The following is a 23956-nucleotide window of genomic DNA, read 5'->3' on the forward strand; positions in this document are numbered from 1 at the left end:
AGCAGTCATGAACTTAGCGATTTCCCGCTTTTTGCAATTCCAGGTCATCCATTTTATGCATAAGGGATCTGGCATTGGAGAGATATAGGCTCAGAAGAGGTGGCTTGTGTGGTTCCTTCCTTAGCCATAGCACGACGCCTGTTTGCTTCCTCTCCCACCTCCATCTGTGCTGTCTTCTAGATCTGACATCAATCCACGGAGAGCCCGGTGGTCTCGCTATGTAATCTGGGATGTTATGCATGTGATGAAAGACACACGAAACAGATATCTGGTACTGGTCACCGATGTCCCGGCAGGTGTAGCGAATGTTAGCAGAATGTTCGGGATCATCTCCCTCCCCCATCCTGTGGAGTGTCCCTGTCACTTCTGGAGGGAGCGGCATAGGTGCCGGAGAGGAGCCAGCCCGAGCAACCAGGCCTTCCAGTGTTTTTGTCTGGCACTTGGACTGGTATCGTAGTCTCTCCAGCTGGCACTGGTGCACTGTATCATGCCGGTGAGGTCAGCCACCATCCCAGTTGATGCCTCCGCTGACAGCAAGGCTTGTGCTAGACAGGTGGCTACCACTATAACATGTATGGGTTACTATTGAATGAGCACAACACATAGGGCAGCCTTTGTTGGGAGTTCTTTACAGTAGTCGTTACACCAGTCACAGTCACTTTCTCTCATTGGCCCTGCTAGCTCTGCGCTGCTTCTACCACTCCGCAGTGCGTTCCTCCAGGAGCTCTGAGTGTTCGTTTGACTTTGGGACCTGAACTGGACGGAGTTTTGGACCCAGATTACTCCGCGAAGCTCCTCACTACGGCAGCTGTAATGCTCTGACAATCCATCAAGCAGTGCAGCTTATCAAAGTTGTACTAAAACATTTTTTAACAGATTTCTGCACGCCCAAATCGGTTCGAGGTCAGTAAGCACAACCAGAATTCATACATAAGGCACACTCTCGATTTTTGAGAAAATTAAAGGATTTGAAGTGTGCCTTATAGTGTGGAAAATACGTTATACAGAAGAAAAGAACATATCGTGATATATATCGTTACCGCACATGCTTCAAATTATATTGCGATATGAATTTTAGGCCATAAAATGTCAGTGCGTGTGTGAGTTCAGAGTGGTTGTGGCTTTTGGGAAGAAACTGTTCTTAAGTCTGTCAGTCTTTGGGCTGATGCACCTATAGCGCTTTCCTAAGGGAAGCAGGTTGAACAGGTCAAAACCAGGGTGGGAGCTGTCCTTGATGATTTTTGTTGCTCTGCTGAGGCAGCGGGAGGAATAAATGTCTATCAGGGAGGGGAGAGGGCAGCCGGTGATCTTCTGAAGCTTCACTCTATCTTCTTTAGTGCAGCTGTGATACTGTGATGCAGTATGTCAGCAGGCTCTCAATGGGCGAGCGGTAGAAGGTCAGACCTTCCCTCTAGTGCACCTGTTGATTTCATTAACACCAAAGCAGTTAAACTGATTTAAAAAAAAAACCCTTTGGTACTTAACTGACCAGCTCAAAATCAAGATGGTACCAGATGGGCTGGTCTGAGTTTTTCAATATATTTTGTGTGCATGTGAATATGCGGTGCAACTGAGGAGTGGCTGTTACTGCTCACTCTCTTGGGGGCTGGGAGGAGCACCAAGTGCTTGTTGTGTGTATGTGTAGCAGGAGGCTAAATTTAGCTGTGGCTCTTCCCACGCATTATGAGCAAGGCCTGTTTGGCAAGAAAGTCAACTGACTTGGAAGACAGTGGGAGGAGAAGAAGGACGTGTTCCTCGTCTGGCTGGCCTTGCATGTTATAGGGCAAAGGTGTTTACAGTTGGTGTAACGCTGTCTGTTCATCACTTTGGTTGTTCTCTTTCTCCCTTTCCTTTGGCGAATACTGAATTCAATTTCAATTCAATTTTATTTATGTAGCATAAATTCACACGTTTACCTCAAGGCACTTTACATTGTAGATATACAACATGTATAAGATTGTTGGTAGGTTTTTATTTATCTGAAGTCAAGTTATTGTTTGTTCAAGCCAATATACAGATCACACTTGACAGTTGTTGCTGGAATTTCAGTTAAAATAATTCTGCAAAGGTAGATTTTGAGGGGACTTTGAACACAGTTAATATAGTGGAACAATTTAGCCACAGCAAGGCTCTTCTCTGTGGCTGAATAGGGTAGTCTGTAAAGTGTTGATTAGAGTTCGGAAAGCCCCATGTGGTTTCCCAACTGCAGTCTCTTGCTTTCTCTTTTGTCATTTTTCTCTCCACTCTGTTTCCTCTTAGAAGTTTTCCTCCTCCTTCTGACCTTTTTGTACCTTTTCTTTTATCTTGTCTGAACAGATTCGTTTGCACACCCCCCTCTTTTTTTGTGTATCTTTTCAGATGAATATTGTCAGATGTCAGAGTGCACAGATGGATGTGTGAACAAAACCACATAGATGATTTATCCTAGAACAATGTAGGTGTATTAGATCTGTTGACGTAAAATGATTAGACTTTAGATTAATGCTAGGTCTCATAAGAAAGTTAATTCATCGTTGTCTTCATCGTTCTGTGTCCCCTGCAATTCTTCTTTGTTTTTTTTCTTCTTCTGCTCAGATGCAGATTCTGCAACATTTTTTCAGCAGTACATTTTGACTTTTTTCGCGAAATAATATTTTGACTTTTTTTTCTCAAGTAAAATTTAGACGTTAACCTCAGAATTTCGACTTCATCTCTAAGATGAGCGATATATGTTTTTTTTAATGTGGCCCCTAATATGCCAGGATGCAGGTAATCACCTTGTGCCACTGGAAATGTACTATTTAAGCCCAATTTTCTCTTATAGTGGTTTTAGCTTGTTTATAATCTGAATTGGGTGTTTTTCATGGGATTCTTGTCAATTAAGCACAGTAATAAAGGGGTCAGTAAACTGCTAATAGTTTTGGAACCGCGAAGGTGGGACCTTATAAGTCCTGCTGGAAAAGAATGTCAGCATTTTGATGTCAGTAGGCGTAAAGTGCTCTAAAATCTTCTACAAGTTAGATGACAGACTGTAGAAACATCGCACTGGACTTCAAACGTTTTGGATTTTTTGCCTTTGTACCACCTCTGCGTGTTTTTTGTAGACCTTCTGTCACATAATCACCTGCTTCTCCTGTAGGTAATACTTGATCAGTGCATCAAATGGTGCATCAAACTCCCCCTTTTATTTGGGCCTGAAGCAGACAGTACTTTTTCCCTGTTTTTCTTGCATTTTGTATTTCTACTATTTGTCACTCTTTGCGTTTTTCTTGCTTAGTATAATAAAACTAGCTTTTTGCTCGCTTCACTGATTGCTATTATATTTTGTGTCTGTTGCTTCACTACAAGCAACATTTAAGGGTTAGGGTAAGCGTCCAAAGAGGTGTCTCTTCCAATGGAACAGTACTGGTGGGCATCATCAGCTGTGTGCCAGTGATGTCAGAGGCATCAGTTACTTCACACTCAGTTTAACAGTTGATATGACCGTTAAAGAGCAGATGTCTGGTGTGGACCACTAGTCAGGGGGATTTCCTCAGGCTGGTCTGTGTCATTTCTTACTACTGCTTTACATATGTACGTTACTTGACATTTATGGTTGATATGATACACAGGTCTAAATTTAAAATATGTCCTACCTGCCCTTTAGCTACTGCTTATTTTAATTTCATTAAAACGAGTACCCAAGCTATTAGGTGTAGTTAGAAAGGAATATGAAATATTCCATATTTCTTTGTAAGGAAGGAATATTCCACTTCTTTGCTTTAATAAAATCCTGGTTTCCTTTGGCTGTATGTTCTGGGTCATTGTCCATCTGTATTATGAAAGGCCGCCCAATTAATTTGTCTGCATTTAGCTGGATTTGAGCAGACAGTATGTGTCTGAACACCAACCTGAATTCATTCGGATGTTTCTGTCCTGTGTTACATCATCAATAAACACAAGTTTATTTATGGGGGCTGGGAGGAGCACCAAGTGCTACACTCAAGGCAGCACCAAGCTCAAGCCATCTGTGTTTTACAGATGATGTGGTATGCTTTGGATCATGAGCTGTTCCACACCTTCAACATGCTTTTTTCTTGCCATCATTCTGGTTGAGGTTGATTTTGGTTTAATCTGTCCAAAGAATGTTTTTCCAGATCTGTGCTGGCTTTTTTAGATGTTGCTTTTTTTTGTTTGTTTGTTTGTTTTGTAAGCAAAGTCAGTCTAACCTTTCTATTCTTGAGGTGAACCCTTTGTATTTACTTTTATGCAGTCTTTCCTTTTTGGTAGACTTGGATATTGATAAGCCTACCCCTTCTGTGATCATCCACTGGTGTTGTCTTTTTGTGTTGCTGAGTTTACCAGTGCTTGCTTGCTTTCTTTCTTTCTTTCTTTCTTCTTATTCTTTCTCAGGATGTACTAAACTGTAGATTTTGCCATTTCTAATAGTGTAACAATTTCTCAGATGTGTTTTCTGTTTTTGCAGCTTAAGGGTGACTCGTTTCACCTGCATGGAGAGCTCATTTAAATGCATGTTGTCTGTTCACAGCAAAATCTTCCAAGTGCATACACAACACCTCAAATCAACTCCAGGCCTTTTATCTGCTTAACTGATAATGACATAATGAAGGAATTGCCCACATGTGCCCATGAAATTGCCTTTGATCAACTGTCCAATTACATTTGGTGCCTTTAAAAAGAGGGTGACACATGTTAAGAGCTGAAACTCCTAAAAACCCTTCATCCAATTTAAATGTGGATACAATTAAATGAAAGCTGAGAGTCTACACATTATGTCAGTGTGAATTATCTAGCTGTAATTGGAATATGTTTTCAGTAAAAAGGTTTAAAAAAAACAAAAAAAACAACAACACTTAGGTCATACGTATTTGGACACTGACACAACTGTACATTAACCTCCTTAGACCCGAACTCTTTCATGGCATGCCTTTTAATTTCTCTTTGCTATTTGGGCTGGTTGGGACCTGATGAATGTAAAAACAAGGATTACCTGAGTTTTATTTTTTACCTGATTTGTGTTTCTGAGAAAAATGAGATCCACATATGAGGACATTCGTTTTAAATTTTGATAGAACAGTGGCAGGATAAGTGGATATCAGGCCCTTGTAGAGCAAAATTTAGTATTTTGGTCTAGACAACCCAAAATGTGACGTCCACATATGTGGACACCAGGTCCTAGGAGGTTAAAGTTGTTCCATTATACTGCTTATGTCACTGGAGCATAATCCTTATCAGACTTTATCCTCTTCTTTATGTGCCTTAGTGAGTGAAACATTGTATTTGTTGCCTTCCACTATAGGTGAAGCTGACCAAGTACATGTGGACACAGCTACAGCTGAGGCAGAGGATACCAGAAGGAGAAAGACCTGAAGCTCTTGCTCAGTACCCAAGACTGGAGGACTGGCTCCTCACAGCTGACCTCACGCCACAGTTCATACAGGTCTGTATGTGTACTTTTATTTATTTATTTTTTTGACCTGACTATATTTGTGGAACACAATTTGTCTTGTATATGGAAAAACACACATTATTATTACACATTATTTATCTACTAGTGCACATCTTATTATACACAATTCAAGGCCAGTTCTTTTTCACCTTGCATTACATTTCTCGGGTCAATCCATCTCAAATCATTACATTTTCTTGGTCCCGTCACTGATTTGCCTGTAAATTTTATGGTTTAAAATTTGGACATATATAACGATTGCTGTGAAATTTTAGCTTCCTATATGAAATACTTTGAACAATGGGCCTTTCATCTACTTTCAGGCTTTTTTTCATCTATTGAACTCAACAAAATTGAAAGACATAAGTTTGAAATTTTTCAAAATTGAACCTGGATCTGGAATTTGGGACAGATACACTAAATGCTTGTGTATTGACTAATTAAAATATATGTTAAAAAAGCCGTAATCTAAAGTTCCATATTTAAACACTAATAAAAAAATTTACATTGCAATAGATATCCAAGGACAATTTCTGAATGGTATACTAGCTGTATTTCACAGTAATGGAAAATAAAATGTATAAAATATTTTTATATGCTCTTTTATTTTAAACTTCCATATAGGGCTGGGCTATATGAGGAAAATCTAATATCACAATATTTTTTGGCTATATCATGATACACGATACATATTACGATATGTTAAAATAATTATTTATTTTCAATCATATAGTGCTGAAAATGGATTGTTATACTCAATCAAATCAAAAATTCAATATTTTTTTCCTACTTTGAATACAAAAAATCTGAATGAATTGAACCATCAGTTGCACACAGAGGTTTTTCACAATGACAGTACTGTCACAGTATGTCTCAAATTACAGAAACAAAAGAACTATTTCTAGAATTATTTAATGTTTTCTTTGGTGTGTGGGGAGAGGTTGATATGCGGACTTTAAAACATTCTTCATTTTACAGTGGATGACTTTTCAGCTGTTGGGATAAATTTGTGGTACCTTTACCTTTAGTGGCAGTAGTATTACAGCATGTTTTGCAAATTACCACATTTTGTTTGTCGTCCTCTTTGTGAAATCCAAATTACAGCGAGTCTCATTCCCTCGCTCATCTGAAACTCCCGCTGTCTACATATTTTTCCCTATCTGGTAGTATATAAACATGCATGCCAGGTAGAAATATTTCCAGTTGGGAGAGGATTAATGATGCATTCACAGCATGTGGGAGAAAAAAAACTGATAGTGAATTACCTGCAGACAGCTTAATAGTGTCATTGAAATTTATAGTGGATGGTTACGATAAAACCATTTTAACCAGCATACGTCAAAAAGGTTGTGATACATTGAGTATATTTGATATATCACCCACCCCTACTTCCATACCTACAACGTGGGTGTCACAAATGAAAAATATCCATACATTTCACAAAATCTTTTTCTCAGCTGTAGGCTAATTAGAGTACCATCTGGAAACTCCAGAATTTTGTTCTGCCTACTGATATTTTTACCCCTCCGCCACAAAACATTGATGTGTTATTGGGATATTACCCAATAACACTATTGAAAAACATAGAGAATTTATGTTCATTTCACAGCTAGCTGCTAGGCCATATGACCAATGTTCCCTCTAATTTTTCATGTGTCTGAGCAAACACACAAACTCCTTGAGCGGTCCCTTGGACCACTGTGAGCGACAGCAGACGTGTGCACTGTGGTCACACCAGCATCTAATCCATCCAAGTTACATGGTTTATTAAAATAATCAAATTACAGCATTTACATTTATGTTAGACTACTTTTAATTAAGTGCTTTAGCCCACTTACAATGAAAATTTAAAAAATCTTGTTCATGGCCTGTGTAGTATGTTAACATTATTGGAAGTAAAAATAACTTAAACTCCAATTTTGAAAACAAAACTTTCTTTCTTTTTTTTTTATAAAGCTCTGACTTGTATTCTGAGTCTGAGTCTGTGGTCTGGGAGAGAGTCCTGCAACTCTCTGTCTGCAAAGTACAGTATATAATGACCAATGTTGGGCAATTAATTATATAGTTACTTCTTCAAAAAAGTAACTGAGTTTTGCAAAAAAGTTTTTTGCAGCTGTTTATCTAAAAATGCAGCCAAGACGTTTTTTTAAATAAACATTTCAAACTATTTACAGAACAATCAGCTGTTCTGCATCAAATTTGATGCCACACAAATTATTTGTGCCACTCCAAAAAATAATTTCTGTCCACTATGAGATAAAGGAGAACAACAGCCTGATACCTGCAGGCCTGACAACAGCAGATGTATCACTGCTGTATCACCTGTAACATTCAGCAGTCGCCTCATTGTTCTGACACACACAACAAAACTATTGACTACACCAAGGGCGTAGATTTGGCATGGACGGAAGGGACATGTCCCCACCAATAATTTGATCTCTTTGAGTAAAGAAAAACAAAACCGATAGAAAGGAAAAAAAAAAAGATCTGTCAACGTCTCATTCACCCAGCGGTGCAGAAAGAGTTAAATTACGTTCTCTACTGGAGTCCTACCTCATGTGACTAATATGGCCAATGTGATTGGCTGTGCCTTTCAGGGAGCTCTGTTTAGTTTTAGCAGCAGCAAGCCTGCGCTGCAAGGACCTGCAAGGAGAGGATGACAGCAAAAAGGAAGAACCTGGATATAAGAAAGTATTTTTCAAAGAAACCTGTAAGTCGCTTAAAGTCAAGTTCACTCATAAAATGTGTCCGTCATAATAACTTTACAGGCTATGCTAGGCTTTGGCCCACATCAGTCTAAAATTGTATGTAACCATGAATAATGTATTTTGGAAACTAACTGCACAACAGGCAGCAGTATTAGTTATCTCAGTCTCCCACAGTAGCATTTCTAATTTTGATTGAAACTGTCAGAGAAAATGGCAGCCTCGAGCAAGCCAGGATATTAGTTTACAGAGGCTGTTGAAATTATATGTCTAATGTTAAAATTTTGGTGACACAATAATTTCATCCTAATGGTACTGATATATTCATAGGGTTAATTTTTGAGACAAAATATCATGAGGTAGTTAAAAATGCACTCACCCTACAAACATTACTGATGAGTCAAGATCTGCACAAATTGACAGAAACACTGAAGCAGCTACACATTTTATTCTTATTGTCATGTATGTCCTATTTGTCAGGTGATAGAAGAACCAACACAAAGCTCAGAGAGGAATGGTGATACAAGATTGCAGGTGAAATTGTATGATGACTAGGGATGGGTATCGTTTAGGTTTTATCCGATACCAGTACCAAACCGGTACTTTTGAAACGGTACCGGTGCTTAAAGAATGAAGAACACAAACTTTGTCCAAAAACCTCTCATGTTTAACTGTTTCCCGCTTTTTCTTTGGTCATTTTAGCTTTTTTGGCCAGGGTGAAGGGAGTATCTGCCATCAAACAAGAAGACATCCGCATGTAACTACGACGGTGTTTGCTAGTTCACCATACGTGCATTAATTTAATAACGTGGTTAGCCTACTCAGCGTAAATTACACACGAACAACATTAAGCTACTGACCCAGAGAAGAACGGCTGCTGCTGCCATCATCATCCGTCATCATTTTTGCTACACTGGCAGGGCTAGGGGCCAGGACTGTACTCCTCTTCGGGTTTTTGGGGGATGTTGCTAACTCCGGGACCGATAACAGGCACCACACCCGCAGTAGATGTACTCGGTGTGAGGTCTCGCAGCAAGCTATCAAATACGGTGCATTTCTCGGCTTTTAAAAAAACCCGCTATGCGTTGCCAGGTGTTTCATCAGATTCGAGGTGTTACCTCCTTTGCACAGTATCACCTTAAAGCACATGTTGCAGGCTGCTGAGTTTGCATCTTTTGCTGTGAAGTACAGCCAGACTTTTGACCGCTTCGCCTTGGGCATTTTTAATCTGTAGCTCTGCTCTAAAAGAACGTACATACCTGGACCCACCTACTACGCTTGCAAAGGTAAAATGATTGGCTGGAATCCAAAGTGTATGACATCTCAGGAAAATAAAGCACCGAAATGTGCGCTGCTTTTCGGTCTGGTTACTACCGTTTATGTCAGAACCGATACCGGTACCCATCCCTAATGATGACTTGGTGGTGCACATGTTTGACTGCATGTATTTTGTAATTTAACATTATATAATTCACATATAAAAAGATGAATTGTAATTTTAAATGGTTTAAAAGCATGTAGAATAGCATATGTTGGCAAGTATATTTCTCCTTTTTTTTAATCAAGAAGCAAAGTCAAAAAGGGAAAAACAAAAAGAAACAGGGCAGGGTTTGGTGGTTGAATCATCCGTCCCCACCAATGCCAAAACCAAATCTACACCCTTGGACTACACTACACACTAACTACACAAGATTTGCGCTAAACGTTGCAAATCTCAAACCACCGCCGTCACTCCAAAACGTCCCCCTTCCTAAACATCTAAATGCCATGTTGCCATATCATGTTTTGATTGGTCGACATGGTACATTTTTCCACCAATAGGAAAGGGTGGAGTTTTTTTGGTTTTGTTTTTGCTCACAGGCGGAGAGTGCTTTCAAGCGTTTTCCTTATAAAACGCCGTTTCTACCGTTTCTTCCCGCAGTAAATATAAACAACGATAGTATTCAGGAAAAAACTAAACATTGCAGATATTTTTATCATAACTCTGGTTTTACGTGACCTATCAACACAATTTAAAAACTGGTATAAAGTCCACACTTTTTCCATCAATTGTTCCATCTATCCTGCTCACATCTCCAATGGTTGTACACGTTGTCATTAACGTGGCTTCACTCCACATCAGCCACGCCGCTTTGCTAGCTAAAACACCGGTGTCGGCACATAAGGACGCTGTCATAGCCTGTCAACGACTTTGATTAGCTGCGTATATACGAATGTGAATCGCATTATTGGCTGGACTATAGGATAAGGTAGCATCGTCCTAATCCCATACGGGAGCAGCCAGTCACTTACTGACTAACACTGCAAAACAGAATTATTAAAGTTTTAATTTTAATTGCAATTCAGGTTAGATTTTTTTTTGTGTGCAATGCAGATTTTCTGTGCGCAGAGACTGTGCCAGCAGTACGCAATTGCGCATGCGCGCAGCTTAGAGGGAACAGTGCATATGACCTTTGTGCATTTATAGTACCTTGCCACATTGAATATAAAGCATAAGTGGCAACGGGATGTTTTTTATCTCAAATTTGGGTATCTGATAGTTGGTTTGGATCAGTTCTGATCACATTCATTCCATAAATGAACAGCTTAGGCCACCTCCTACAAAGGGTCTCGGTGTGGTTGTTTTGGTCCACACCCGAGTGCGTCAAGGGGAAAAACGAAGCAGAGGTCGATTTAAACTAGGAATGGCTGGTGACTAATTTCCAAGTCGACTAAACTAGAGAAAAAAATTAATCTGAGTAGTCTCAAACTAAGAAACAGTCAGATATTAAGTTAAATTTAAACTATTTCATAGATAATGTCAAAAACCAAAAAAAGGCATTTTCTTCAATAATGAATCATGCCGGTTATGTGGGGCACCTCGGGTCGTGCATTATGAACGCAACAGGTTATACTCCAAACAGACAACAAAAAACTTGCCACTTAAACCGATGTTAAATATGATATGAAAGCATGTTACTTCAATAACTAATAACTAATATATTCTGACTAAAAAGTGTGGCGCATTATAAATCATGCATGTTGACAGCCACGTTAATAAAAGTTAAAATCTAAAATAACAATACATTATCCAGCTATATTTTTTTTTCTGATTATCTGAAATTGAGTCACAAGTCAGCAGCCGAAGCATGTAATCTCTCAAGCGTGTCCAGAGTGTAGCCTGCACTTCTCCCGGTAGGATGTACCCTGGCTGGTACACCTTACTTTGGAGGTGACCACCTCAACTGGCTCCTTTCAATATGGAGTAGTGACTCTACTCTGAGTGCCTCCCAAATGGCTGAACTCCTCACCTTATTGCTAAGGAAAAGCCCATTCACCCTTCAGAGAAAGCTAATTTCTGTCCATGATCTTGTTCTAGGGTTAACTAAAAGATCAAATTCTAATTTTATTTGTCACATACACAGTACAACATGTAGTGAAATGCTTGTGTCCAAGCTGTGGACAGGCTGCAGATGTAGCTGCGCCATGCCAGGCTTAGTTCAAGGCAACGTAGGATTTTGAAATTGATACCATAGGTGGTAAATGTACATATTCATATATAGCAAAGTGCTCTGTACAACATGCCCCATTCATTTACATCAATTCATACAAGCACTTATTTCTACCTATTCCCTCTGGGTACTTCCTCTCATAGTCCAAAGACACAGTCAGGTCCATAAATATTTGTACAGAGACAACTTTTTTTCTAATTTTGGTTCTGTACATCACCACTGTCAATTTTAAATGAAACAACTCAGATGCAGTTGAAGTGCAGACTTTCAGCTTTAATCCAGTGGGTTTAACAAAAAGCTTGCATAAAAATGTGAGGAACTAAAGCATTTTTTAACACAATCCCTTTCTTTCAGGGGCTCTAAAGTAATTGGACAAATTAAATAACTGAAAACAAAATGTTCATTTCTAATACTTGTTTGAAAACCCTTTGCTGGCAATGGCGCCTGAAGTCTTGATTTCATGGACATCACCAGATGCTGGGTTTCCTGTTTTTAATGTGCTGCCAGGCTTTTACTGCAGCGGCTTCAGTTGCTGTTTCTTTGTGGGCCTTTCTGTCCAAAGTTTAGTCTTCAATAAGTGAAATGAATGTCAGTGTTTTACAGATGGTGTGGTTTTCTGGCGACACATATGTGTAACTGAGATGGAGATAGGTGTAAGGGCCCCAGTGCACTGATCTCTTCATACGCCAACAATGACATCGTCACTGCTCTGCATGCACCTTCGCTTAGGGTGCACAGAGTATTTCCATTGAACAATAAGTGTCACCACTCAGAAAAAACCTCCAGATCAGCACTGGTATAGGATGAGAAGAAGTCAAAATGGAAGCAAAGAACTCGCAGAGTTTTGTCCAAAGGTCTTTCGACAAACTGTCATCTTGCTGCATCTCCCTTTGTATATTCTGTCAATCTCTGAGATTCTGATATGTCATTAAACATGCTATAAAAAAACAACTCATGCCCTCAACCGGCCTGCAGTGGCAATGGCAAAAGGCACAATGTTACAAAAATCAAGAAGTGCACAGCAAGCTAAAATGATGTCACAGCAATGGCCTTCACATCATGGGATGTGATGTCACTTTTGTTGTATAATGTATGACGAGCATAATGGCTCCATAACAGTGAAGATGCAAAAAGCAAAATACTTGGGGTTGGGGGGGTGTCAACCAATTTAAAGCGAATGGTCCAAAACAATGAACAATGCACAAGAGAGGTGAAGAAGATTTGATTTGTGAGAAACGGATAGTGGGAAGATTGAAAGGGAAGGTTCACAAGATGGCACTGAGACCTGATATGATGTATGGCTTGGACATGGTAGCAATTACAAAAAGATATAAGGTGGAGCTGGATGTGAAGTTGATGATGTTCAGATTTTCACTGGGAGTGACCAGGATGTACAAGATTAGAAATTAATATAAGAAGGGAAATGTTTATAAAAAAGAGGGGACTGCTCAAGTTGAGAGGTTTGGAGCCAAAGTTAGACAGACAAGGTTGAACTGTTTGGACATGTATACAGCAGGGACAGTCGACATATTGGACAAGGGATGTTGAATATGGAGCTACCAACCAAGAGGAAAAGAGGAAGACCACAGAGAAGGTTCATGGATTTAGTGAAGGAGGCTATGCAAAGGGTTGATGTGACAGAGAAAGATGCTTGGGATAGGGTGAGATGGAGGCTAATGATACATTGCGGTGACTCCTAAAGGTAGCAAGATTTCCTAACATGATGTTATTCTATGTCAGAGATATGTGTGGGTTTTTTTTTGCTATTGGATATGCTACAAAGACAAAAGTATTTCCTAACATTTCACATTTTTTTGCTATTTTAGTTTAGTCAGATGTATAACTGTCATTCACAGTTTAGCTTGACGTCATTATACTGAATATGTTTTATTTTTCTAATGTACTGTTCCAGGTGTCTAAACAGAATGGTAAGGTTTTATAGTTAGTAAGTATGTAGTACATTGGCTGGACAGAGTTTTGCAGTGTTTTCAAGAGCACCAGCCATACTGCTCTGTGTGATGAGCACACACTCAAACTAGAATGTGTTGAGTCAGCTGCTTTGTAAGCCTCTGTCCCTCCCCAGTGAGCTATTTATACACACCCAAACCAGCCACAGCCACATACCAACACACACACAGTGATTCAAGGATATACACATGTTGAAAGCACTTTGTAAACAAAAGTGCACACAAACAGTGAAGGTAGTGTTCAAACCTCAGGGTGACTCAGTTTTGTTTTTCTCCCCTGACATTGGCTTGAGGAGGAAGTGACAGGTGGACAAGGAAGCGCTAAGGAGCTAATAGCAGGAGGCGATCAGGCTGACAGTCAGCCCGCATGGAAGGCGCTGCATAGCAAACTGGAATCATATGTAGCACACTGAGGTAGGACAAGACGCCAGCGTATACAGGCGGTTTAACATTTCTTTAATGCATACTTTTGGATTAAGATCTTTCAGATTAAAAGCTCAGAGAGAGTACCATATTGTTTCACTGGAAAAGGTGATTTGATTTTTGGTATTTGGTGCATCCTCCACACAGAGAAAAAGGAGAAGGAGACTTGTTGTGGAAGTTGTGGAATAAGGAAGTGAAGGAAAGTATTCAAACGAAGGGGTTAGCAAAGAATAGTCAGGGAGTTAAAGAAAGTAGACAGGAGTGCTGGATTGCCAGGCATACAGCAAAGAGAAAGACTTGTAGTGAATGTGAGACTGGATACTAAGGAATGAGAAGGGGACTTGTATCAATTGGCTAGGCAGAAAGATTGAGCTATTAAGGAAATGAAAATGGAAATGTGCTACAAATGAAAGAGTGGGAGTACCTCTATCGAAAAGATCGCAGTAGTACTTTGAGGAACTGATGAATGTAGAAATGGAAAGACTGAGCAAAAATGAATGAAAGTTGATAGAAGCAAGACAGAATATATGTGTGTGAATGAGAAGGAGGGTGGAAAAGTGAACTTGCATGGAGTAGAGATAGTGAAGGTGAGAAATAAATGGATAAAAAATTCATCCATATTTTCTTACACATTTCTAAATATGGGGGAGAGTTGCCCATCGCATATGTATATATACATACATACGTTTTCTTCCATTTCTTCCAGAAATGAAATGTCTTCACAGGAGGCTAAGGAGTCCTTGGTACTTACAGGCCATACTGGTCACAGATGTTCTTGTATATTATGCCAGCCACTTGGTTACATGTATGCCCTGTGTTGGTATCACTCAGTATATCTACATCTATCACCATGGCCATCTATCACTGGTGAATTGATGTCTCGTTCACTCCTGGCAGACAGTTTGACGACATCCTTGTGGAAGAGTTGGTTGACGACTGCTTCATTCCGTAGTCGGCATCTGTAGCCAGTCTTGTTGATAATCTCACTGAGGGGCTTCAGGCCTATTCAGAAGAGCAGTGGGGAGAGAGCATCTCCTTGGTAGATCCTGCACTTGACAGTGACTTCTGCCACTTGGCTTGAAGTTTGGCTCTAGTGTTGTTCGCCACATCCCCATTGAGTTCCTGATGACGGCTCTTATGGTCCTGTTGATCTTGTATAGTTCTAGGCATTCCAGGATCCATATGTGGGCTTTCTTCTAGTCGATCCAGGCAGTGCACAGGTTGGTCAGTCTGGTCTTGTAGTCTCAGGCGACTGCTCTATCTACCAGTTGGTGCTGTTTTGCTCCTGCCATTTTTTTCTGTGCATATATATATATATGGTGATCGGGTACTTATTGTACCTGATCACGGGCAGGGCGTAGGTGTTGATAGCCCGGATCTTGTTCTTACAGTTCAGCTGACTTCTCAGGACTTGCCTGACCCTCTGCAGGTACTTGGTGGTTGCAGCTTTCCTGGCGGCCTCTTCATGGTTCCCATTCGCCTGCGGGATCCCCAGGTACTTGTAACTGTCCTCTATGTCTGCAATGTTGCCTTCTGGTAGCTCGATCCCCTCAGTTCTGACTACCTTCCCTCTCTTTGTTATCATCCGACTACACTTCTCCAGCCCGAATATATCCTGTATATCCTGGTAGTGTGGATCAGTGAATCGATGTCTCGTTCACTCTTGGCATATAGCTTGATGTCATCCATGTACAGGAGGTGGCTGACAACTGCTCCGTTCCGTTGACTTGTGACTTGTGCTATGGGCTTGGAGTTGGCCTCTAGTGTTGTACGCCACATCCCCATTGAGTTCCTGATGAAGGCTCTTAGGGTCCTGTTGATCTTGTACAATTCTAGGCATTCCAGTATCCAGCTGTCCTCTGATCCTCTGCTCCAAAGGAGTGTAGTCTAACCACTACGTTATCCAGCTGCTACAGGTTTTTAATTATTATATTATATTATTTTATTTATTTCCATATTTTTTATTTCCTTTTAGAAAGGGAGAGGTCCAAGTACACTAGACTTGTCATTTGCAGCGTGTCATTTGATCTATATGTGGACAAACTGTTAATGAAAAGATTTATAACACACCCACCCATATTTGTGCACGTTTGTCTCTGGGTTTGCATTTTGCATGTGCATTCCTGTCATTTATTACTGTGTAAGAGATAAGCACTGCCCCAAGGGGTATAGCTGGAATCAGGCATGTTCCTACAACACTTACAGGACTATGCCAATTTAGTAAAATGCATGAGGAGGCAGAACTTAGTAAGCTGACAACTTAAAGCTTTTCTGTTGTATTCAGTAATTGGAAAAAATAAGGCTCCTTTACCTGATGAACTATGGAAGTGAACCTCAGCTTTAATAATTCAGCACATAGCATTTTTTTATTTTATGGTGTACTTACATTCTCACTTTAAACTAAAACAGATCTGTTTTATTAATTGAATAACTGGAAAGGCATTTAGTGCTGTAAGCATTTAACTACCTGATGTGCTCTAAAATTTATATTTAATTATTGTACTTTTTATTCTTGTAAATTAAATTAAAGATTTTTCAGGAACCTTCTACATCAAAGCAAAACGAAATTATTATCACTTCAAATTACTTGAGCGTACAAGAAAACAGGTCTTATGAAGTGATGAATCAAGTTATTATCAATGTGTATAGAGAGGAGTGTCTACAGCCATAAGTAAAAACTCATGGTTTGAAACTGTATTCGTAATTGATGGAATTATGAAAACAGTAAACTTCTGTCAGATTGTGATCCACCATACCATACCATCTGGAAAGTGTTGGATTGGCAAAGGCCTCATTTTTCTGGCATGACAATGACCCCAAATAGTCTGCTGACACAATAAAAGTGTCATAATTATGCAATTTCTCATGACCATTGATCAACAACCACTGATCAAAGCCCACTGATCAATGGCCATGAGTACCATTCACAGCACTGTACGATGGCGAAAGTCGTACCCTTAGGCCTCCTCCTCGATTCTTTGCCCTTCTTGATGTGCTGATCTTCTGCTTCCCTGGCCGCTGTGTCTGTGGGGATGGTGTTCACTCTGTGTTGTAGCGTCCTGATGACACCCAGTTTATGCTCCAGTGGATGATGAGAGTCAAACCTTAAATACTGATGCGTAGGTTTCCGTTACACATGAGGTTTTAGATGTCCCCATTACTAATGGAAATCTCACAGTCTAAGAAGGCTAACCTGCCGTTTTTCATATCCTCCCTGGTGAATTTGATGTCTCGGTCCACCAAGTTAATGTGATCCGTGAAATGTGGTACATCCTGAGATTTGATTTCCACCCAGGTGTCCATTATATGTATGGATTATCTGGATTATCTATAGTAATTATATATTACTTATTTTCTATTTGGATTGTATTGTATTGTATGTTGACTTATCGCCCACCCTAATGACAAACAGGATTTGCTTGTCATCAGGTGTTGGCAATGTAACTTAAATGTATATCAGAATATTTCAAGAACATTTGCGATAATATTATATATTCGTGAATATATATAGAAAAATAAATGCTGAATTATGATTTATTGATGCTTACTGCTTGAAAGCAACAGCATTTATAAGTAATTGAAGGGCATATTCCACCTTTCTTTTCCATTGTTTGCCATTGATAACACTTTTCCTAATTTGGAGTATGAATATATAGAAACAAGGTCCCAGCAGCATTATAGTGCAATAATAGTGAGACACCATTATATCCAGTGACACAGCATAAATCAATAACTAATACTATGTGACGTAATATTGTCACATAATAAAACTGAAAAATGTTTTCTAACTTTCGTAGTGTGTCTTGTGTCAAACTTTTTGACTAGCTGCTTAAAGGCCTGTATTTCCATCATGTAACCACTATTTGTTCTTCCTGTCATATCGAGTGCAGTCAGTGAGTGGGCCAACGGTGGAGCCATTTGTTCATGCTTGGGTCACAATAGCAGCTGCAAGCATCTTCTCCTATCTAGCCCATATGTATGCGACAATATTTTATCTTCTACTGGCAAAACAAGTTTGTTGTTTCCACCTTCAGCGGGAGCAGTTGTCTTGCAAAGTACTGTACTTTGTAGGAGGTTGTTGAAGTAGCTCTTTTGGTACTAAGTAATCAGCGTCACTCTTGCAACTCTCTTATACATGTCCGAGCTTGTCTCATTGTTGCACAGAGCAGGGAATGTAAATGCATGGCATTTCTATGCCAGCCTATATCATGATATCACATTTTTATACCATAAAAATTAAACTGGTATTATAGCTGATGATATGATGTGGCACACTCCTAACTCCTATTACCTTCCTTCAAATGTGTGTAAATTAAGTTTAAGAAACATTTTCAGTGCAGGTGTTTTGCATGTAACTGCATTTAGCAGGAGTTAGTTAGCCGGAGTTAGCATTACCATACAGCGCTAATGCACATCTTATTCATTTGGAGGATTTCTTCTGAGGCAGGGTGGAGTTTAGCACTGATTAGACACATACACTCAAAAAGAGTAGCTTTTGGAAATGTAACTATAAAAAATGCTTTAAAGCTTATCAAATAGATAACCATTTGAATGGAGTGTTACCAGAAAAAAGGTTCTTAAAATCAGGGCTCTGCTTTGATTGTAAGTCTAGCGTGCATTTCAGTGTAGATTAAACAATATAACAAAAATAACTATAAGAATGATAATAATGATGAAGCACTTGCTGTCAGTTATTACAGTATTACAAATGTTAATCTAAGGGTAGCGCATAAAAGTAAAAATGAAAATGAAACTGTATGCATGGGGAGTCAATGATCATTTATGTACCGTGTTTGCAAGTCAGGAGACGTGTGAAAAACCTTGTTGAGCGTGAGTGAGAAAGAAAGAGGGGGAGGGTAGTGCTAGAAGGAGGGAGGAGAAAAAGAGGGAGTGTGATAACAGCTGTGGGAAGATTTGTTGGCTCTCTGTGTGTTTCCCAGCAGCCTGTTGCGCTTACGGATTATTCTGGTACAGTGCCTGGATTATGAGAGCGGGGGCTCAAATGTTTAAAAGATACTGTCAACCTCATGGTAATGTACATAATCAAAGCTCTGCTGTTTCTGTCTGCTGGTTTTCAGGGTATGTATTGTGATACAGATCTTCGGAAAAGTGTTTCTTTCATTTCCTTATTGTTGCTGTTTCAGATAGTCACATTGCGTGTTCTCAACTGTGTACTCTGGACAGTTGTGTGTGTGTGTGTGTGTGTGTGTGTGTGTGTGTGTCGTTATTGGCAGTGGTGGGTATCAATACAGATTTGTTTTTGCCTTTGACATACTATGAATACCCACATGCCTGTCAGTACCGACTCTGTCATTCAGTCTTGGTGCTCTGGCTTTTCTTCAGAAATATATTTCTGTGTGACTAAGTATGTCCGAAAAGGCAGTAAGCAGTAATTAGTGTCATTTGGATATCGAAGGTTAAAGGAAAAGTTTTAACTGCAGTGTCTCTCTGTTAGTGTTTCTACCGCTTTCTTTTTTTTCTTTGTTCTGTTTTGGAGGGTGGGTTTCATCACCTAAACATAGTCAGCTTAGGCATGCCCAGGCAGTACCCAGGTATCGGTATGCATCAGTTTTGCGAAGTGTGAAATGTTGTCTTGTCTCGCCAGTCTTTTTAACTTTTTCCATATTTTTGGATGAGACGTGTAGAACACAAATTACATTTAATATATAGGTTGTTCTTTCACTGCATACTTATTTTGACCATTACAGTAATACTTTGAAGGCCAGTGGCTGTGTTGGGATAATTTCAGGGAGGTGTAATGTGTTGTTTATTAAAAGAGGAACTCGCAACAGTTTATACAATAAAGTCTTTGCTGGTGATGGGACATGCATCTTGTTGACCACAAACAGCCTCAAGGTTTTGGCTAGTATCTCTATATCATGACTAGACTGGTTTTCCTACTACTTATTTGGAAGGATATTCTCTGTTAGGGCGAGCAAGTTCTCCAAGTTCAGCTTGCACTGCTTCTCTAACCAAAGGGGTTCCACAAGGTTCAATTCTGGGTCCTTTGTAATTTTCCTTTTACACCCTTCCTTTAGTCAGCATCATTCAATCTTTGAAGTCTCACCAGCTGGATAGACCAGAGTAGCTGAATGTTTGCCTTGTTTGAAACTCTAACAAGACTGACGCTATTATTATAACTCCTCGTGATATGTATTCAAGAATTAGAAATGATTGCTTCCTTTTGCTTATTTGTGAAGACCAGTGTTCATAATCTGGTGTAACATTTGATTGCTCTCTGGACTTTGAATCACATGTAAAATCAATCTCAGTGAAGGGAAATTCACTGGTCCAGGCCTCTTAAGATCAAATTGGACTGTAAGTGGCTCGTGATGCAAAATGACATCATCACATCTAGATCATTTATTCCAACTTCTTGTGAAATAGACTACTGCTCGCTGTCTTCGCTGACAAGCTTAATATCTATTAGTTCTCCCTGTACAAGGCTGAAGTCTAGGGATGTTAGAGCCTCTCAGTCTGTGGTGCCAAGGCTCTGGAACAGTGTAATACTGCACCAACTAACTGCACTAACATCAGGTTTTTTACACCAAAACATCAAAGTAAAACTCTGTTCGTTTTTAGCAGCAACATCATTGTTTAAATGTTTTCTGATTAGCCTCTGGGAGTTCTGGTTAAGGTTTGGAAAAGATGGTAATATTGCAGAAATGCAGTACAATGGCTTAAGCAACATGCTTTACATAAACAACAGATGTGAGTATGGCGCTTCGTCCTTTCTAAATGAAACATCTATTCTGAACCTAAGTTTTGGTGATAACATTGAATACTGAGCTTTAAAAAGTTTTGTCAGAGTTCAGATTGGAAGTATGGGCTAAGTCAGACATTCCTGTCGGGTGTTGGACTGGGGTTGCCCTTTCACCAATTCTCTTCATAATAGATTATCTAGGTACAGCCCCGTTTTTAGAAAGTGTGAGGTTTGGTAGTTTTAGGATCTTGTCCTAAGACTGTCTGCTTCATCAAGCCAATGAACTCCAAGTCACACTGGACTTGTTTGCAATCATGTGAAGCAGCTTGGATAAGAATAAGCACCACCAAGTCTAAGGCCATAGTTCCCAGCTGCAAAAGGGTGGAGTGCACATTCTGGTTCGTGAAGGGGTGCTACCTTAAGTGGAGGAGTTTTCATGAGTAAGGGGAGAGTGGAGTTTAAGATTGACAAACAGAATGCTGTAACATCACCAGTGATGGACCTGTGTGGTGCATTTTATATTTTGTGAAATTGATGCTGTCAATTGACCGGTCAATCTATGTTTAGACTCTTGTTTAGAAACTGGCTGAAGGTTGGTCATTCAGGAGGGACTCAGAATAGAGCACTTCTCCACACTAAACGCAGACAGTTGAGGTGGTTTGGGCATCTGGACAGAATGATTTCTGGCAGTGAGTCATTTTGTCCAACTGGAAGGAGGCTTGGGAGTAGAGTCAAGATGAGCTGGAGAGATTATATCTCTTGGCTGGCTTAAAAAAAATTTGAGCGCACGTAAAAATAAGTTTGCAGGTGCAAGTGTTGCATTTTGAGGAGAAATTTATTTTGAGCGAAGAAAAGCTGAATTTGAGTGAACAAAATTCATTCCTGCGTGCAAAAAATTTATTTCAGTGTTTGCTATTATCCACACACGCACACAATAGCAGCCCCTCTCACTCAGTTTTTGCATTTGCGCTCGCTCGCAATGTGTTGCTCGCGCTCTCAACATTTCTGCCTGTGTGCGCTCAACTCTTTCTCTACACCATTATATTTGTGCCACAAAACCAGCCAATCACAGACTTGGATGCAAAAAAATCTGATTGGCTGTTCTGGTCCCCAATCAGCTCGAAATGACGAAATGCAATATCCCAGAATCCATTTCGTCCAAAACGCAAACGAGGCAGTGGCGGAGGAACACAGAGTGGCGGAGTTTGAAATATTACTCTGTCTGGGTCACAAAATAAACTTTTAAGATATTTTCATGTGAGAATGGTGCTGTGTAAACTTCAAATATCTGCTCGATTCATCAAGACATCACATATTTCCATAAGTGCTCTAACGTTTTCGGATATGCCTGTTTCAGACACATGCCATGAATTTGGAAACCTGACTTAACCTGTGCAACTGAATTAGTTGCCGTACACATAGATATTCCTGGTTTCCAACTCTTCCTATTCCTCAGTTAGAACATGAACAAGAATGTGTATGTGTTTATTTGTGCTTCACAAAGATTGTTAGAGTTATTGTGTTTTACTTTAAACCATACAGGGTGCACAAGTGTGTATGTATTTTATTCAAAGCTAGGAGCAACAAAAGAGTGGAAAAGTAAGTATTACTAAAAGAAACAGGTGGTTTGTAAAAAGAGAATCACAGTTTCTCAGAAGTGGAGATGAGCAGAGATTCAGCAGTCTGCAAAACAATGTGCAAATTGTGCAACACAGGAAATTTTTTTTAATATATATATACAGTTATATACAGTCAGCAATCAGTAAGCTGACTGTCTAAATGAATGCAAGAAAAATTGTTATTCACACACACACACACACACACACATATATAAACACCCATCTCGCCCCTGCGGGCGGTTTATCCTTCAAGCTCGGGTCCTCTACCAGAGGCCTGGGAGCTTGAGGGTCCTGCGCAGTATCTTAGCTGTTCCTAGGACTGCGCTCTTCTGGACAGAGATCTCCGATGTTGTTCCCGGGATCTGCTGGAGCCACTCGCCTAGCTTGGGAGTCACCGCACCTAGTGCTCCGATTACCACGGGGACCACCGTCACCTTCACCCTCCACATCCTCTCGAGCTCTTCTCTGAGCCCTTGGTATTTCTCCAGCTTCTCGTGTTCCTTCTTCCTGATATTGCTGTCATTCGGAACCGCTACATCGATCACTACGGCCGTCTTCTTCTGTTTGTCTACCACCACTATGTCCGGTTGGTTAGCCACCACCATTTTGTCCGTCTGTATCTGGAAGTCCCACAGGATCTTAGCTCGGTCATTCTCCACCACCCTTGGGGGCATCTCCCATTTTGACCTCGGGACTTCCAGGTTATACTCGGCACAGATGTTCCTGTACACTATGCCGGCCACTTGGTTATGGCGTTCCATGTATGCCTTGCCTGCTAGCATCTTGCACCCTGCTGTTATGTGCTGGATTGTCTCTGGAGCATCTTTACACAGCCTGCACCTGGGGTCTTGCCTGGTGTGATAGACCCCAGCCTCTATGGATCTTGTACTCAGAGCTTGTTCTTGTGCTGCCATGATTAGTGCCTCTGTGCTGTCTTTCAGTCCAGCTTTGTCCAGCCACTGGTAGGATTTCTGGATATCAGCCACCTCCTCTATCTGCCGGTGGTACATACCGTGCAGGGCCCTGTCCTTCCATGATGGTTCCTCGTCTCCCTCCTCTTTCTTGGGTTTCTGCTGCCTGAGGTATTCACTGAGCACTCGGTCAGTTGGGGCCATCTTCCCAATGTATTCTTGGATGTTCGTTGTCTCATCCTGGACTGTGGTGCTGACACTCACCAGTCCCCGGCCCCCTTCCTTCCGCTTAGCGTACAGCCTCAGGGTGCTGGACTTGGGGTGAAACCCTCCATGCATGGTAAGGAGCTTTCTTGTCTTTATGTCAGTGGCTTCTATCTCCTCCTTTGGCCAGCCTATTACCCCAGCAGGGTACCTGATCACGGGCAGGGCGTAGGTGTTGATGGCCCGGATCTTGTTCTTACCGTTCAGCTGACTCCTCAGGACTTGCCTGACCCTCTGCAGGTACTTGGTGGTTGCAGCCTTTCTAGCGGCCTCTTCATGGTTCCCATTCGCCTGCGGGATCCCCAGGTACTTGTAACTGTCCTCTATGTCTGCAATGTTGCCTTCTGGTAGTTCAATCCCCTCAGTTCTGACTACCTTCCCTCTCTTCGTTACCATTCGACTACACTTCTCCAGTCCGAACGACATTCTAATGTCATTGCTGTAT

The 23956-nt window shown here is 40.5% G+C and overlaps 1 protein-coding gene across 4 annotated transcripts in view; it reads left to right on the forward strand.

Moving 5' to 3' along the window:
• The window catches only part of LOC146374308 (kinase suppressor of Ras 1-like), a 61625-nt gene that overhangs the window by 8253 nt on the left and 29416 nt on the right, over positions 1 to 23956 (forward strand). For 3 of the 4 annotated variants that reach the window (XM_084950309.1, XM_084950308.1, XM_084950310.1), the window contains one exon: positions 5279 to 5419. In XM_084950309.1, the coding sequence (XP_084806435.1) occupies positions 5279 to 5419 (141 nt within the window). Of the gene's footprint in view, positions 1 to 5278; positions 5420 to 7377; positions 19045 to 23956 lie in introns of those variants that run through there. The other variant, XM_084950311.1, reaches the window with a different exon arrangement.

The sequence above is a fragment of the Perissodus microlepis genome, chromosome 14 (assembly GCF_051167445.1).
Source record: "Perissodus microlepis isolate ML-2025 ecotype Zambia chromosome 14, ASM5116744v1, whole genome shotgun sequence".
Classification (NCBI taxonomy): domain Eukaryota; kingdom Metazoa; phylum Chordata; class Actinopteri; order Cichliformes; family Cichlidae; genus Perissodus; species Perissodus microlepis.